The 18,820-nt window shown below is 43.5% G+C and overlaps 1 protein-coding gene across 1 annotated transcript in view; it reads left to right on the top strand.

Moving 5' to 3' along the window:
• NUP85 (nucleoporin 85) overlaps positions 1–18,820 on the top strand; it is a 352,506-nt gene that overhangs the window by 290,719 nt on the left and 42,967 nt on the right. Inside the window, exons 12-13 of the mRNA XM_085617042.1 lie at positions 6,668–6,751; positions 8,995–9,060. Coding sequence (XP_085473168.1) covers positions 6,668–6,751; positions 8,995–9,060 — 150 coding nt within the window. The remainder of the gene's footprint in view (positions 1–6,667; positions 6,752–8,994; positions 9,061–18,820) is intronic.

The following is an 18,820-nucleotide window of genomic DNA, read 5'->3' as shown; positions in this document are numbered from 1 at the left end:
TTAACATTTCTTATTAAAGCCAAACTTGTCACATTCAGATTTACAGATGTGTATATTCCGTTATACATAAGGCATTTATATGTCAACATTTATAATATACCTTGTGTTAGATCATCTATTCATGTTCGTGATTCCCCTTTTTGACATTTCCATTTCCACCGTCGGCCAAATACACAATTCCCCTCGGTAGGTATTCCATCCTCCCCACTTTATTTTTTGGGACAACCTCTGGATCTATAGACCTCTTTTTCAGCTATCGTACATCTGTACATTTACGCTACCCAGCCTATTGTCAACGGTTGATCTGCTGCTCCCCACGTCATAGCAATTGCTCTTTTTACCAATGTTTAGCCTAGGGTGACTAATTGCTGTTCTATGTCCGTTAAATCAGTGGCCTCCCAATTATTTAGCATCCATGTTAGTGGCGTCAACGTAATCTGTTTCCCAAGCGCATCTCTCAACTTCTCTGTGGCCTTCCCCCATAGGGGTTTTATCTGGGGGGCAGTCCCACAGAATGATAAAATGTTGCCTCTTGGTTACAGCCAAGCAGGCATAGTGCGTTCTGCCTTGTTCCCATTCTAGCTAGGATCACTCCAGTGAGGTATGTACGATACAGAACTTTCAGTTGAATCAATCTAAAGCGATGGTTTATGGCTGCCTGTCTTGGGGACATCCATGCCGCCTGCCAGTCATCATAGTCGATGGGTCCTAAGTCCGCCTGCCAGCGGTTTTCGAGTGTGGAGAAGGGGTCTGGCAAATTGTTACACAATTTACGGTATGTGAGTGAAATGGCTTTGTCTAGGACGGGTTCCGACAATAACTGGTCTTCCAAAGGAGACGATTCTGGTAGTTTTGTTAAGTCGGGGAGTGCTGTTTTAATAGCATCTGTAGATACCTAAACACCTCCCCTTGTGCTAGTTTGTGTTTCACTTGCAAGTCTTTGAATGTGAGAATCTTACCTTTATGTATGATATCTCCTATGGTGGATATTCCAATGGTGTCCCATTTGTCAAAACCCATTGTTTTGAATGTGGCTGCTCACCATCAAGCCACACCCAAAACCCCAACACTCCCTTAAGACTGAGGTAAGACACAATACTCACTTAAGGCGAGGTAAATAAACCAATCCAAATGTATGGAATATAACACACATACGTTTATTAATGCAATGTTCAAAACGGTAGGCCAAATATATCAGTAAATGCAGATTCCCAGATGCCAATTAACTACAATACATGAACAATTGAAATAAATGATCAAAGTAGAATGCAGTATATATACAGATGGCAAAGAGTAGAAAATATATAAGACAGAGAGTGGCTAGGAGCACCTCACCGACTGATTGTGCAACATCCTTGCCCGCTCTTTAGCTGGGCCCAGGTAGGAGTGTCAGTCAGGACTCAAGTTCCAGCACCAATCCACAGCAATACGTCTATTCTGTGGTGAGCTTCCACTTGGCCCGAGAAAGCTTCCAGCTTAAATATCATTATTCAACGTAAGGCGAAGTTTCTAGAAAACCCTGCCCCTTTCTCATTGGAAAAAAACGAGCAGGCTGTACCAGTCTGCGTTAAGGTCAAGACAGTGGCTGGCCAAGACTCTGTATTTTGGCTCTGAGGCAGAGTTTGTGCATTGCACAGATAATATCCAGTTCACTCTGGTCAGTGAGGTGCGAAAAACAAGTGAGGAGCAGAAAGACCTTGAATATGAATCGCAAGCACTGCTGTGTAGGCAGGAGCAAGGCAAATTCAGACATGAGGCCATGTCAAAGCCAATATTAAGAACTCCTAATTCTGTGCACACGGAAGCAAGGAAAAGTCAGAAAGCAAGATGGCATGTGACCATGTCAAAGCCAATAGTCAAAGTCAGGGAACAAGATGATATAAGGCCATGTTAAAGCCAATAGTAAGCACTTATAATTCTCAAGCAAGGCAAAGTCAGGTCAATAGTAAACACTTATAAATGTCTCCGTGACAGCTCTCACTAAAAGACAGCAAGATTACAAGACCGAAGAGAAGCAGGCATATACAGGACCGTCTCATATATCCAGGATAAGGTAAAATAATACACTAAAGTCAGTTAAAATGGTGGTAGTTCGGGGTCATCACAGGGTGCCAAATCACAAGAGCGCCTCTTTTACTACACCCATATGGTGACAGCGCAACCCTAGCTTTTGAGAAGACCATAAGGGTGTGGCTTTCGTCAATACTCCTGTCCAGCCCAGACGCTTAGTTGCTTGGTGCACGATGGTGATCGTTTGAGCCATAGGGCCTAAATACTTCCCTTTACGAACCTTGGTGTATAGTTCCCCAAGATAACCCTCTCGTCCAGTTTGATATCTTTCTAACCTATAGGCGGGGTTCATAGGATGGCCATATATCCAATGGTTAATTGCCACCAGTTGTGATGCCCAGTAATAGAGCCATAGATCTGGGAGTGCGATTTATTTCCGTCCCCCCGTCATACCACCCCTTTGTCAACTTCCCTAGGGCTATTCTCGGTGCCCCTCTATCCCACAATAATGTACGGACTTCCGCCTCCACGCTATTAAAATATGCGTCTGGTATTCTGTATGGACAATTTTGAAGCACGTAAAGGAATCGCGGTCGAGCCAGCATTTTAAATAGGGCAGCTTGACCCACTAATGACAGTGGTAACGACCTCCAATATTTGACGTTGTCCTGGATCCTATTTAAGGGGACTGTTAAGTTCTTGTCATAAAAAGTTCGGGGGTTGGGTGTAATAAAGATCCCCAACTACCTGAACTCTTCAGAGACCACCGCAAGCTCACATTCCCGGGGCAATCTAGGTGCAGGGCCATGTAGAGCAAATAACACCGACTTAGTCCAATTAATAGCATATCCTGAATATTTGCCGAAATTTGTGAATATATTTAGTAGGCTGTGTATTGAGGCATATGGGGATGCGAAGTAGATCAGGATGTCCTCTGCATACAAGAAAGTCCTATCCTTATTGTCTTCCTCCCATTTTAGCCCCCGAAGAGCTACGTCATGTTTCACCCAGGATGCCAGTGGTTCTAGTACCAAGGCGAAAAGTAGGGGGGACAGGGGGCAGCCTGATCTAGTCCCTCTGTTCAGTTTAAACGTTCGGGATGTGTGGTCATGCTTTCTTAATAGCACTGTTTTAAATAAGGAACCACCTTGGTTGAATGCTTTGAGAGGCATAGTGTTAAATTAATTTTAGGTGATAGCATCTGATGACTTATTAATGAGGTTTACCATATAATACATGTGTTGAGATGATATTGGATATCTTTTTAGAGAGGCATATTTTTTAATATGTTCTTAAAACATCTGTGTTGGATGATTTCTTAAAATGGTATGGCACTAGGTGAGTGTTAATAAAGGTGGTGTATTATATGGTTTGGTTGCCCAAAGAAATTTGATCTCTGACCTTTCTAGGAGTAAACTTGTGTCCTCAAGGCATATATCTTGGGATAGAAAGTTGCTTAACAGGTGCACAGGTTAATTGCACAAATCAGGCTTCTTGCTAGTATAATTAGTGTTGCCTTCACTAAGCAGTGTTACTAAGACTGAAGTCCTCTTCCGAGTTGTTGCTTTTATAAGCCAAGGTGGTATCCACGCTGTGTGGTTACGTTTCTTCTGCTGTTTTGGCACCCTTCTAACAAGCCAGCATTTGCTGTCATGGGTCACAACAGTAACTCCGCTTCCTTCACCACTTATACTGATCTAGAGATTTTATTCTTCCCTTTAATAGTCTTACCAGTCAATAGGAATTTCAGCCTGTGCTGTTTATTGACTTGTGTCAGGAATGTTGTATTTGTTGGGAGCAGCATACTTATTTGACTGGTTGTTAGTTTTATTGCTCACCAAGGACAAACTTGAGGCAAAGAATGTGTAGTAATGTGGTATACCCATAGTTTTTTCAACTCCCAATATGATGCTGTCCATGGGCTAATGGTTAATACATTCTTCTAGTCCATTACATTGTAGGTCAAAGAGTTCTGGGGTGATGTGTATATACAACTGGTTCATTTTTTACATCCTTCATTTCATCTGGGCAAACTTGCACCCTATTATCGGTGACTGTTCCTGGGACACCAAATCAGCTGAAAACATCTAATAAGAAATACAAAACTGCTAGGATATTATGATGTTCAACAAATTTGACTTCTGGCCATTTGGAATGAAAGCCAATTAGTACCCTAAAGGTTATACCTGATGTGTATGTCATTGTGCAATATTTTTCCTAAATCATGGCTAAAGGAAGGAGTGTCCAGTATGAGTTTATTGATCTTTAAGAAGCGTATGAGGCAATTAGACTATAGAAGCTGGCACTTGGATTACCTTTGGCCTACCCTGAATGTGAAATTTGGATGAATTGAGTAACAAATAAAAATTGTAGTTCGTTCTGAAGAAGGTGGATGAAAACAATCTATCTTTTGTTTTTTAAAGATTTCCCCTCTATTACTTTGGTAGCATAGAAAAATAAAATTGGGTCCTGTGATGCCCAGAAGTTAAATCACTGGGGGCGGGTGGTACAAATGAAATGTCTATGAATTGAATGGAGCGTTTGATATAGGGGTGGATGAGACCTGTTCAAGCAATCACATTGACTGCATATGTTATTTTTCTACAGTTTAAGTTGAAATGACATACGAGTTAAATTTAATTGATTGTGATACTAAATATTTGTTTTGCCATTTTTAATGAGGTCTTTTCACTAAAATGTATGCATATTAATGAAATGAGGAATTTGAAGAACTGGATTACAAACTATTGTCAGTACAGGCATTTCTGTGCACAGAGCAGGGTATGTCTGTTAGTTAGCGTTAAATTAAAACAAATAGATACTTAATTTGCTATGATAGAGTATTGAATGGAACTTTATGTCCAAAACCAGTTTTCCTACACATTGAAGGCCAACGGAAAGGTGACGGCATTAAATAAAATTTAAAAAATGGATTTGTCCAAATTAATACTTACATCACATGCTCTCACCCATTTGTTAGCTTCGAAATCTATGATGGCCCACCAAGAGTACATTTTCAAGAGGTTTTCTGCAATGCTATATGTACCCATATGTCCAAGTGTTCATTTTCCAGTAACTTTTTTCTAACTTCTGTAACTGGTACAACACGTTTGCCATTTACCATGACTCGATTGCCACTATGCAAAGTTCATCAGCTCCATTTTTCAAAGCTCTTAGCCAACCTTGTACAGATTTGGAATGGGTGCATCCTTCAAGATACTTTTTTTACCAAGTTCAAGATTTCATCCTTCTAATCAGTCCTTTTACTTTCTATCATATCCCATACTGAGTGATCCACAATCTCTTGTACAGCAGGCATTATGCCAATTTTATCATCTTCAGTATTGAGAAGGCAATGTAGACCACCAATGATTAAGTTTTTCTTTCCTGGTGCGAAATAAATTTCAAATCATTACTCTTGTAAGACATATAATGCCTAAAAGGGTTAATGGCCCAGACACATGCAGTTCATTTTTAATTAGTGCATGCTTGCTTTCTGTTTGACTCGATGCCCTGAAGGCAAAAGCAACATTCCACTCATTTATTAGTATTGCACTTTGACAAGACCGCACCCAAGTCATAGGCATTGGTGTCCACAGTAATAACATGTTTTGCCATGTCAAGCGATTTAAGGCTTGTGGCATTAGCAATGACCTCTTTATCAGATTCCGCAGCTTTTTGTTAATGTTCACTCCAAAAGAACTATTGATCTTGATTACTAATTCTCAAAGTGATTCCATTATTTCTGAAAATTGTTCTACTACTTGCTATGATATTCACCCAAACTGCAAAAAATAGCAGTTTTTCTTTTGAGTTTTGTGTAGGAGCATTCTTAATCACCTCTACAATGTTCATTTGAGGAACAATGCCCTATTTACAGATAGTGTCCCATCTAATTCACCTCTTTTACTAACATATCACGTTTATGAGCTACAAGTTTCAAGAATCCCGAAATAATAATCATCATGTTCTGTGATGTCATTGTGGACGCACGAGTCCAAGTCTGAAAATTTGGAAGTTAGCTATCTGGAAGAAGGATGAGGCAGAAGCCACTTTAAATGACTTTCTCTTAAAGCAAAATATTTAAGTGTGTTTCAAAAGTAGTAAGAATCTTAGAATCCAGGTGCAGCTTCTATTATATTTGAAGTGCAAAACCTGACCTTGTTCATCTTCAAATTTAACAGTCTTGAAGATCAGGTAGGACACAAAACCCACTTCTACAACCCTAAAGAAAGATACTAGTTTGTTAGAAGCTGCTGTGTGATGGTGCTGCAGTCAGAAAAAACACATACGTTGAATTTGGGGATGGACTTTGCCCAGGAGAGAGAACACCTTTACCAGCTTAAATAAAAGCTTCTGCTTGTGGTAGGATAATACATTTGAGAACAGGTCAGAAGTAGAACCTCTGAGCAGGCCCTAACAACTAAGAGAGCAGCAAAGAGGCTAGGACAGACTACACTTAAATGTAGTATGCAGTTCTTTTAGGTACCAGGTAGCCCATTTACAACACCTTGAATGTAGGAAAGAGATGGTGACAGACTCTGCTGTGTTAGATATGATGTGCTGCTGTCCTCTTTCACTACAAGTTGTGATTGTGGGGCTTAAGAGTGGGATTGGGATGTGTGGCACCACATTGAATGTTTTCTTTTTCCTTTAGCATAACATCTAGCAATTGGTGGTTCGTGGCTCACCTGACTGACCTGCTGGATCACTGCCAGCTGCTCCAGTCCCACAATCTATAGTGAGTCTTCTTGATGTTTCTTGTTTTCACAGCGTGTTGCGTGTTTTCTTTGCTGCTAAATCCCTGTTATTTGGAGCTTATGTGAGTACTGCATGTCCCTCTTTGTAAGCATTTGTTGTCTTGACTCTTAAATTGTCTGTCTCAACATGCCCTAAAGTAGAGACAATTGTAATAATGTCAGGCTGTGTCTGTGATTAGTCTTTATAAGAGTACAATTAAGGGTGTATAGCCAATGAACACATGGGTTCTAATGTTTGCCTCTAGCTGATACTGTTTTTTAATAAATCCTCCCTCCTATCCAGCAGGTTTCTCTTCATTTCAGGGTATTTATTCCCTTCTCACCTCTAACCCACTGTTGTACTGCAATATTTGGTGAATGTCTGGTTTTGTATTTTCTTTGTAGCCACACCTCTTCCCTATGTCTAGCTTATCCTGTTTGAGGTTTAAACTTATAATAACTGATAAGACCCCTCAGGAAGGGAAATAAACATTTGTAGACACTGGCACAACCACAGACCAAAATACCAGTCAAGGAGAGGGACGTGAGAGAGGAGGAGTTATTGTTATACATTTTTTCTGAAGGGGCCAACACAATCTAACTTTGATACACAAGACAGCGGTAAGAAAGACTAGTCTAAAGATATCCTGCCTTAATTGTGTTGTTTAAGGTCACTAAAATATTTTCTTGCTCTTTTTGTTTCCTCCAGTTTTGTGTGCCTGGATTAAAGGTACAAGGTTTAGATGTATGTTTTAGGTCTGATCCAGTGGTGTAACAGCAGCACCCCAGTGCGAGGGCCCAAGCTCCAGGGGGGCACCCTCAGCACAGTACGCCGTGTCCAGGGCCAGAATGGTTGGCGGTGGGCCAGGGGAGTGAGGTAGGGGAGAGGGAATCTCCCTGTACGTTGTAGGGGGTCCCATCAAGTTTCGTTTCACCACTGGTATGATCTAATTATTGTATACAATGTAGATAATTTCTGAATATTAAAATCATATTTGATCTGCAGTGCTAAATTCTTTCACTGATTGGTGAAATGGGTGGCTAATCAGTATCTTGGCCAATATGCACATTTACCCACAGACACTGAATAGGTAAAAACCTTTCATACATCAGCCCACTATTTACTAAATGGTCAGTATTGATAGCAGGTCAACTGTCAAACGCCCCATGCTTTAAACATTCAATGCAAGGTGTAGCCACAGGTACCTGTGAAAGAGTGCTTCACCATGCACATGGTATAGTGGTGAAAGCATGACACACGATTTTCCACATACCAGAAAAATTCATAGCTGCAAGATGTTCAATTGTTGTGTGATACCTTCAGCTAATCCCAGGTTTTTACCCAACTGCACTATGTTGCTGGGGTTTTTGAGCCCATATTATAATAGCAGCAAAATTGCAAGTCCCAGATTATGATGTGATGTCAGTTAAAAGGTCAGGACTGATTTATAGTGAGACACTTGCCATTGGGGCACTTGACAGCTATGTATGTCCACACAACAGCAGCACCACCTCTACATTGTTAGGCAGGGTGCACTGTACCACAGGTGAGGGCATATCTGCATGAGTGCATAAAGAAGTGGTGAGCTTGAATAAAGTATCAAGCTTCAGTTGCCTTAGAATGCAGGGCTACCAATTAATCTGGTGTAATTAAAAATATTAAAGGTTACACAAGGTACTATGCTGTTGGCAGGGTTGACCTCCACTACAGTGTCAAAATATTCAGAATGGAGTAGGTGAATGACCCCAAACTGTGTCCAGTAATATGTTTACTAAAACATTTGAATATATTCTTACATTTGTAATCCATTAATAGTCCTGTGAATCAGAGAAAGAATCCTAACGGAGTAAGTCTGAGAGGTAAAGAGAAGTGAGACAGGGTAACCTGTTGTGAGTATTAGTGATAATGCAATACACAGACTTTCTATGCTTAATACAGTCTAAAATAAATCAGTTGGACACACTGCCAATGGAAAGGAAGTATATACCTCACAATACTTCTCCTTTAAATTAAATATGTGCTCTACAACGATCACTGCGAGGAAACCGCATGTTTTGTAAACAGTGGAAAAATTATTTTTGTATATTTCGGGGGTTAGGCTGCTCAATAAATGCACTGTTTTGAAAAGGTTTGGAAAACACTGAAAAAACAGTATTGTAATCATCGAACTATAAACGCTGAAAACTAGATACCCAACTGTCATTATGGAGTTCTCCCCTTAATCAAGGTATTTCTGTGTTACAGCTTTGGCTCCAACATGAGGGAGTTCCTGCTGCTGGAATACGCATCCGGTCTCTTCTCTCATCACAGGTAGTAACGCTCACTCGGCAATAGTTCCTCTCTATTTTTTGTCCAGTTGAGTGATGGACTGAGTGCTTCTCGAAGTCCATCTCGAGTGTCTTCACCTCATCCTCAATAGTTCTTAGGTCCTTTTGGTTTTGACGAGACTTTTGTGTTGAACAAGTCGGCCAGTATTCTAGCTTGTCTACTGTTGATGCATCCTGCAGTCTATCATTAGCAAATAATTTTATAGCAGCACAGGAGGAGTGCAAGATGATGGGTTTTGCCAAAAGGTCCCAAAAGGAAGTGGCTTAGAATATTATAACTCTCCACAATCCTTGCACAAGAAGGGAGAGGCTCTACATTTTTGGCTAACATTCACTCAGTCCTTGGCCTATGCCAAAAAGGGGCACACAGTCGAAGCACCATCTACATCACTTCAGTGTACAACTTTCTGATGCTTCTCTTGTGGCTCTGGAGCTGCCCAGAGGATCAGTTTCGTGGTATAGTACTTGGAGCACTGGCAGATCTAGTCCTACCCTCATTGGAGTGTCTCCTTCTTTTCAGCCTGCTGAACTGTATTTAGAATCTGAACATTTGGAGGCTTCAGGGATGAGGTGTATGTGGATGAGAGTAGGATGATTTCTATCGCTCTTTTTCAGTATGACCAGAACCAAATATATCCAGTGCTGTTTTGGCCAGTGGGAGAGGTGCAAAGCATCCATTTTTTTGCACCTGGATGGGGGAGTGTAGACTGACTTGCACTATGGAGAATTGAGTAGGAATGATGTGTGTATTTTCATTGTTCTTTTACTGGGAGAGTGCGAGAAAATGAGGTTCTTTTGCAGTATCCCCCCACTGTTGCCTGGCCTTTGAATCAACGTTGACAGTGGAGTACTGGGTCCCTGCTGTCCATGTGGCCTGTACCATTGTTCTTTCCCTAACACATATCCACAATTGGTTCATCTTCCCCCGCTCAGTCCTTAGTAAGTAGTACCCTGGGTACTGGAAGCTCAAGAGGGTCCCCTGGGACCCCCTTTACTACGACCATGCCACTGCCCTTGCAGCTTGCATGCCCTTGTGAGGGGGAAAAACAACAAAGTCAGCTATGCCTGTAGGCATAGGTAAGTCACCCCTCTAGCAGACCTTTCAGCCCTAAGGCAGGGTGCACTGTACCACAGGCGAGGGCAAAGCTGCATGAGTAGATATGCCCCTACAATACTTAAGCCAGATATGAAGTATTGTAAGTATCAGGGAAGCCATAAAGAGTACATGGACCGGAATCTCAACAACTTGAGTTCCCCATTACAATGATGGCTTCACTGAAAGTGTTTGGTACCAAAGAAGCTCCTTGTAATAAATCCACACTGATGCCAGTGTGAGATTTATTAAAACATACTCCGAGGGAACCTCAGAGGTACCCCCTGACAACCTACCGACCCTGGTGTGTGTACTGACTGGCTTTAGGCAGCCTGTCACACACAGACATGTCTCTGGACCCCTCGGTAGAGCACCTCTGCTCTCTGGTGCCAGAAACAATGCACATCCTGGACAGAGGTGTTGTTCTCCCTCCTCCAGGATGGACCAGTGCACAAAGGGGAAGCTTCAAAGGTCTGCCGCCTTTGTCTTGCGACCCCTCAGCCTCTGCTGCTAGCAGCAGATGGCAGCCCCTTGTTTAACCCCACTTTGGGCGGGAAAACTGGTGGGACAGCCTAGGAGAGCTTGGAGGTATTCTCTCCCCCCCCCCCCTTTGCCAACTCCCTCCCTTAGGTGAAGGAGGCGAAGTTAAGCACACTTTTCAGTTCCCTCCATCTTGAAGATGAGGGGACTCCTCCAATCTGGGCTAGGTCTATGCCCTCTCCCACAGGAGGGTGGCATAAAAGTGGGTGTAGTCACCCCAGGTAAGGTGCCCATTGGCCCTACTTACTACTTCCCTAAAACGTCCCTTAAATGTAGTATTTAGGTGGCTCCCCAGACCTAGAAACTAGATTCCTGCAACCTATGAAGAAGGGTGAAGAAGACTCTGTGCAGCAAAGCCTGAAGAAGACTACTGACGTGGCCACAGCCCTACCAGCCTGTCTTTAGCTTTAAAGATCCTGCACAGAAGACAACACTTGTCCTGTGGCCAGCGACTTCCAGAATCCAGAGTAAGACTGCCTGCTCTACATCAAAGAACAGATTTCCAGAAGAGAGCGGCCATGTACAGAATAATTCAACTGCAAGGACGCTGACTCCAGCTGGAACCGTGACTCCTGACGCCAACGGCCAAAGTCTGAGTGGCTCACCAGTCCAGTGAAGTCTCCCCAGCGATCTTGACCTCGAGTCCAGCGTTGGCTGGCCCCTTCTTAACCCCTCGACTATGCCTGCAGCCTGAATCCAGAGGCTTCTGCTGACTGCGACTGGCTTCTGTAAGAAAACTACGATGTCGAAAGGTACCCCAGCTCCCGAAGCTCCCTGTGCCTTGATGAGCTAAATCGACAGTGCCCCTACGACCCCATACATCTCTACTTACCTCGGCTGTCATTGGTCTCTCTCCTGCTACCTCTGGTGCGATGCCTGCAACCGGTTTCATTGGGTGCCCAACGCTGAAACTGGACCCTGCACCCGGCTGCCCCTGTGCCACTGATGGTGAATGTTTGGTGCTGCTTTGTGCCCCCTTACCCCTCCCCCCCCATGTGCTTAACCTAACCCCCAAAGCTTGGCCCCTGCAACTGATTTACTTACCTGCTAGCAGTGTAGCTTCGAGCACCCCCAGTCTCCATGGAAACACATTAGACCGAACTCAGATTTTGACCTCTGCGCCCGGCTGCCCCTGTACCACTGGTGGTGCAGTTTTGTTACTCATCTGACCATAGTCTGTTGCTGAACTTTGGTCCCGAAGGCTGGAACTGTGAGTCGGATACTTACTCATATAACCGCATTATTGTTTTCCTCCATAGGATAGCATTGAACTGTGCAGAAATTTCTCCAAGTGTCGACTTGTGAAAGTGAAAAGAATTTATATTTAAAAACGTACTTACATTATTGCGAAAATCTCGCTCTTAAAATACAAACCAAGCATATTTTTCTAAAATTGGTGTGAATCTCCTTTTTAAGTCGTGTGTCCAACATTAGTCAATGTTTTGCAATAATTGACTTGCACTCCTCTGTTAGGCTTAAGGGTGCACGCCCACCCTACCACTAATCGAGCACTTTGGGTTTTACATTGAGCCCTGTACACTTTTGGGGAACCCCTGGACTCTGTTCACTGTATAACCACCTAGTGACATACCATATACAGAGCCAGTTTCCTACAGAGAGGAAGGTGGGATGGCTTCCACTGCTCTCTCCATGCCAGAACACCATTAGAGCTCCCTTTTACCTGCTTGTGTCATACGTTCATAGAAACGCTAAAAGGTTTTATACCATTTATCATGCAAGGCAAACTCATGGCAAAGATTGACTTGAAGGATACTTATTGTCTTCGGAAATTCAGTGTTACTTGCAAAGGCTGGTTTAATTCTTTCTTCACCTAGTATTTAACAGTTAACCAAAAGCCATCACATTTAACAGTATCTCAGATAAAAAACAATTGCGTACCATTATAGATACTTGGAAGGTGTGAGCAACCCATACACAGGATAGCTTTCTTCCTGCCGACACCTGCCCTCTACCTGACCGCACAATCTCTGAGAATTGTTAGCAAGATCTCAGAATTTCTAGGCATGATGCCTTCATGCATCCAGCAAGTTCCCAGTGACTGCTATGAAAAACGTCTTTAGTGGTTACATAAGGAATATCCACAGGCAGAGGAGGGACAAAGAAAGATATTAGAAAACTACTTTGTTGTTGGGAAATGCCAGATAGAATTGTTTGCAATAAGAGAAAACAAAAGCCAAAACTACTTTTCCTACGGACACAAGGATCACTAGGAACAGCAGTATTGATAAACTTCTACCAGGCATTTGTGCACACTTTTCCACCAATTTTACTTCTACATCATCACCTTTATAACAGTCCAACTTGCTGGGTTGCTTTGATTGGATTGGACCCACAGAAGTACAATAGGTATAGTCTTCATAGAAAGTGGCAATGTCCACTGTACCACGCAGGAAATTACAAGTACATAAAAAATAATTTCTATAAAAGGGGAAATCTGTACATGTCAAGCTGAAAATGGCAAAACGTGGAACGTCGTTCCACTCTAGATCTGAAAGCTCGCAACCACTTGGTTAAGAAAGAAAATTCTCAGGATGTTACCTAATTACCTAATCTTCAAGATGTGTACTCAGACATACTTCTATACAAACAGCACAAACCATTCATTAGATTCTGGTAGAAAGCTGCCATTATCAATATAAAGTTTCCCTATTCGGGCTGAAATCTTCCCTGTATTCCTTCTAAATGATGAATAGTCTCCCTCCCTCTCCCTCCCTACCTGTACTGTTGAATAATCCAAGAGTCTGACGCAAAGGCTAAAGCAAGATGTTCTGACAGCTCACAACCTACTTCATTATCAGTGAGGCATTTCTCTTCTCTTTTGGGTACCATGGCAAAAAGGGAATTCATTCCCGGGCATGTTAGTGTAGGACAAATGCTTTTTATATATGATACAATATATTTTTTAACTTATTCTGTGAAGCATCTTTGTGGAAAAATTTTACTGTGTATAAATTCAGAGAACTAGGTTTCAAGAACCAAGATTACAAGTAACTTCTGCTTCCTTTTGTATCCAGCACATATGAAGGTCGGCAGTTCTTGTCCTCCTTCCAGAATATGTAGTACATCTATGTTCTTCTAACTTCTTTGCACCAAACGCTCTTCCTGTTTGCTAGTGTCATTCTTCTTTATCGATTGTTTACGTTTTCCATTCAGCCTGCCCACCTTTTTAGGTCTCGCTGGCGTTGCAGCGCTTCGCGCTGCCGCCAACGAGACTATTGTTGCCGTGATGCCTCTCAAGGGAGATAGACCGGGGCATGCGCAGCTATCGGGGTCTGTGGATGCGCTTGCACAGACGCACACGCCCCCAAGCGCGCGCGCGCCACGCTCCGCCGGGCTTGTTGCCTTCCCCGTGATGGGCCTACGCTGCACTGGACCCGCAGCTCCGCCTGGGCTCTGACCCCAGAACTCAGGATGAGTTGGAGCGGAGCTCAGCCATGGCACAGCCGGTACCTGTGGCTGCAGCTTCAAGCTCTGGGCTTTCAAGATGCGCCTCCGCCCGCCGGCAAGACGCTGAACCCCGCGACCCTGGGAGTGTAAGTGCGAAATACAGGTTGGCATGGTCTTGGGGTAATGTATGGTAAAGAGTTTGAAGCAGTTTAAGAAGTAGGGGTATCGAGGGTGTAGAGAGGGGCACTGCGTCACTGATTTTCCGCCGCACTTGCCTTTTGCTTGCGTCTGTTTTTCCTCTAGATGGTCTCTCCCATGCTTAAACTCCTGCTTTTATTGCGAATCCATCTCTCCTTAGTATACTTATTTTCGTATTCTGTATACGAGAGTCTCGTGTATTGTGAATCCCACCACCCTACAGTCCGGTTTTGGAAACTCCTATGAAATAATAATCCCACACTACTAGGGTGACCAGACGTTCCAGATTTGGCCAGACAGTCACGGTTTTCCACCAGCAGCCCCTACAGATTTTGGCTCATGTCCCGGTTTTTAAAATGGATCGACTGAAAACAGCGAGAGGCCCTTTTTTGGGTGTTCCGAACCGGTGCTAGTTAGCAGCTGTTCTAAGTAAGCAGTTTAATTAATAGGTATGGTGTTGTTTGTAGAAATTACATTTTATTTATTTTCTTAATGCATCTTCTGTGATCTTATGTTGACGAGAGCTGCCATTTTGCACCATTCCGTGGATTAAAAACTGTAGTCCTTCTATTTTTCCAAAATGTCCCGGTTTTTGGTTCTCACGATCTGGTCACCCTACACATTTTTGTCATGGCCACCTCGCTAACTCTACTGCTTTTTTCCCCGCCTAGACTAAAACCTGCCCAAAATCCTTATACACCAACCAATTACTACGCCGCCCTTTTGTGAAAGCGCATACATCAACTCACACCAATGCTGTTAAAGAAAGTTATTGGACAGTTGAGCCCCACGGGTCCGGCTCCTGGCACTACACTCGTCACTCCAGACTACTCTTGAATTCTCCGGCTCCGCTGCGTGTCAGTGTGTTGTGGGATTATCTAGACATGCACAGTGGAACCTGTGATTTAATCTTGTTCAGTCGAAACTTGCGGATGTGGTTAAAACGAATATGATCGCCAAATCCCACGTCTGGTTCGCTCCTAGATATAGGTTTTATTTTAGGACCCCGTGCACGGGCCTAAAGTTTTACTTTTATTACGCATTTATGTTGCTTTAACTGGAAGTTTTGCTGACAACTTGGCTACCCAGTAAAGTTTTCTTGTACTGTCCGACTTCAAAAGGGGAGTAGGATTGAATAGAAGAAAATTGCACATCCTTGAGCGGTTTTAAAGTAAAATATAGCACGACACGAGGAAACAAGCATTTGCAATGCACTAGGTCTCGTATTTAAGCGAATTTGAGCTATTGGCATTGTAACTGACGGTGCCTTTTTATTTAGGTTTTGGTTTTTAAAACATAAATAAAAGGCATTGTCATTTACAATGCCAATAGCTTAAACTCGCGTAAATGCAAGACCTATTGCATTGCAAATGCTTGTTGTTAAGTGAGTTATTTTTCATAGTGGTGTTACCTCGTTCAAGCAGAGCATTTGCTATGCTGGTGCATGTTTGGACAGAATACTCGGCTTATCTGTGATCTCATTCATTTTTGCTGTTGATTCCTTTCAGATAGATGCCTGGTCTCTTTCTTGCTCACTTCTTTGTGCTGTCCACGTTTCCACCTCCTGCCATAATAAGGTTTCTTATTCAAGCACAATGGGTAATGTGTCAGAGTGTATCTATCTTGTGAGCTTCCACCAAGCTCAGTCCTTGTGCGGTTGTAATTATGCTTTTGATTTAAAAAATAATCAATTTAAAAAAATGTAAAGTCCTGAAGGTGGCTTCAAGTTTCCTCCCAGATGGCTCACAATGTACCCTTTTATTCCCTTCTTCTAGTCCATGTGTTTATGTAAAGAAGGTACTGGGATGGGTACTTTCTGTCATAAGAAATCTTCCTCTATATTCCCTGTGTGGTTGCAAGACAGCTTCTTAGTTGATCAGTTTCACCTCTTTCATGCTTGGGTTTCTTTTGCTTCATTTTTAGGTTTCTCTCTCTTCACCTTGATCTTTTCTGGGTTGCTCATGGTGGCTAATGTTACTCTGCACACCTTTGTGGCAGTGATACTGAACATGACTTCATGTGTATTGTCAAGGAAATTAAATGTTCGAGGCATATGAGCTGTAGATCACATACTTTTGCATAGATCGCCATCTGGTGTTGGGCTCGGATGTTTGCACTTTGTTATTGTAGAAGTCTTTGTAGTCATGGGCATCAACTCCATCTTCAGATTGTTTTTTTCCGCCATCAGGTTCGGATGCAATTTGTTGTGCTCTGGGTCGACGTTCGATTCCCCTTCGACGCACAAAAGCTCTCACCGCTCAACGGTATTATTTCGATCGCGATCTCTCTCGACGCGTATCCAGTTCCAAAGAAATTTTTGAGTACGGTCGACGACGTGGGCAATTGGGCCGATCGGCACCATTAACCAGCATATGGAAAGGACTCCATTCAAAAAATGCAATTTGGGGCTAAATTCCCACACACAGATCTCCACGAGGTCTGCAACCTTTGTCTCTCTCCAGAACACGAGAGTTGACACTGCCAGGCCTGTGACTCTTTCAGGTCCAAGTAAACTATACGTGATGGCCGGGCTCGCCGTCACGAAATGTCTAGATCAACAGTTTCGGCGCCAGACAACATCTTCGAGGCAGGCCTCGATGATCCAGAGACAGGAGATGAGCAAGCCAGCGTCTCCGAAGCCGACAAATCGGACTCAGAAGACCAGGCGATTACTCCAGGTCAACGGAGCGTGAGTACTGACGTCTATGCCCCTGCCCCAAAAAAACAAAAGACTCCAGTAACACCTTCACCTTCGGGTCTGGGTCGACACTGTGACAATACTTCAGAAGCCCCGCCGCCGGGCCCGGCTCCGAAGCCCACAAAGCCTTCAAGCAGCTCGGGGTCGAGCCAGCCACACCACGGTGCCGAAAAAGCATCTTCAGCACCGAAATATAAACCCAAGGTACCGTCGACACCAGAATCTTCGGAGCCCAAGTCGTCTGCGCCAAAAAAAGACAACGGATCGAAGGTACTTTTCCATTCAGATCTACCGGATTCTAAGCAAAAAACACTTCATATTGACCCCATTTCCGGCCAGGTCGCCTCTATACCACCTACAAAGAGGAAATTGGACACCTCAGAAACACCTGAGATACCCTCCAAGAAAAAAGACTCATCCACCTCACCTATGAGGCCTTTTTCTCCACCTCCACAGCTTCCAGCACACTCTCCATTGCCTCCTCTTTCATCTGCACCACAAGATGATGATGAGAATTTAGGGGGTGGGGATGAAGATCTAGACCCACCACATGATAATATAGAGACTCATGATGACACCAACAGTATCCCACCTCATGACTCTTGGGACGATTTATAATGTCCCATATGTACCTGAGCCAGATTTATATCCATCCAGACCATCCCCTCCAGACGTAGGGTTTGCGCAACTAATAAATAGAGCTGCACAATACCATGGGGTCCAACTCCATTCAGACTCTCTGGAGGAGGACTTTTTATTAGAGACCTTCTCGCTGCCTCAAAAAACAACAAATACTCTCCCTATGCTCAAAGAGATGATTAAACATGACCCTGAGGTTTTTAAAGATCCTGTCGGGCTAGAGTGCTAAATCCTAAAATTCAGAAAAAATACAAACCGGCTCCAAGCGATCCAGCTTCTATTAAAGGTCCACTCCCTCTGGACTCAGTAGTGGCGAATGCCCGTAAACGGGCAAATTCCCAAACCACAGGTGATTCCCCTCCGCCAGACAAAGAGTCTAAACTACTGGACGCATCAGGGGAAAGGGTTGCGTCCCAGGTGGCGAATTTTTGGCGTATTGCCAACTCACAAGTTTTGCTAGCGAGGTATGACAGGGCTCACTATGATGAGCTTGAAAAGCTCATGCAGCATCTTCCAGATGAATACAAGACTAAGGCAAATGATCTCATACAAGAGGGAAAGTAAATCACAAACACCTCTATAAAATGTGCCCTGGATGCAACAGATACAGCATCCCGCACAATTAATCCAAGTGTGTTACTACGTAGACATGCGTGGCTACGTATATCTGGTTTTAAACCAGAGGTGCAGTCTACCATCCTCAATAAACCCTTAGATCAGGAACACTTGTTTGGACCCACTGTGGACACATCTTTAGAAAAGATGAAAAAGGACACAAACAGCTAAATCTAAGGGGGCTCTACAAGCAACAACTAGTAGAGGTTTTATTCATCACTCCTCGTATAGGGGCGCCTCAAAGACCACTGGCACAGAAACCACCTCTTTCGCTTATAAAAGCCCCACCCAAACTTCCCCTAACAGAGGTTATTTTAGGGGGACTTACAGAGGCAATAACAGGGAGAGCGCGTGGTTCTGATACCCGCAACTCCCCCACCACAAAACAGTGACTTCCCTCCACTCCCCCAGACCACTCCACTCCGGTCGGGGGAAGACTCACAGTTCCTACCTGTATCATATTCCATCACCACAGACAGGTGGGTAAGACAAATTATCCAGTATGGTTACTACTTGGAACTCACTTCTACTCTTTCCCCCCCCCCCCCCCCC

The sequence above is a fragment of the Triturus cristatus genome, chromosome 7 (genome assembly GCF_964204655.1).
Source record: "Triturus cristatus chromosome 7, aTriCri1.1, whole genome shotgun sequence".
Lineage (NCBI taxonomy): Eukaryota > Metazoa > Chordata > Amphibia > Caudata > Salamandridae > Triturus > Triturus cristatus.
Note: the sequence above shows the minus strand (reverse complement) of the source record. Positions and strands in the feature narration are given on the sequence as shown.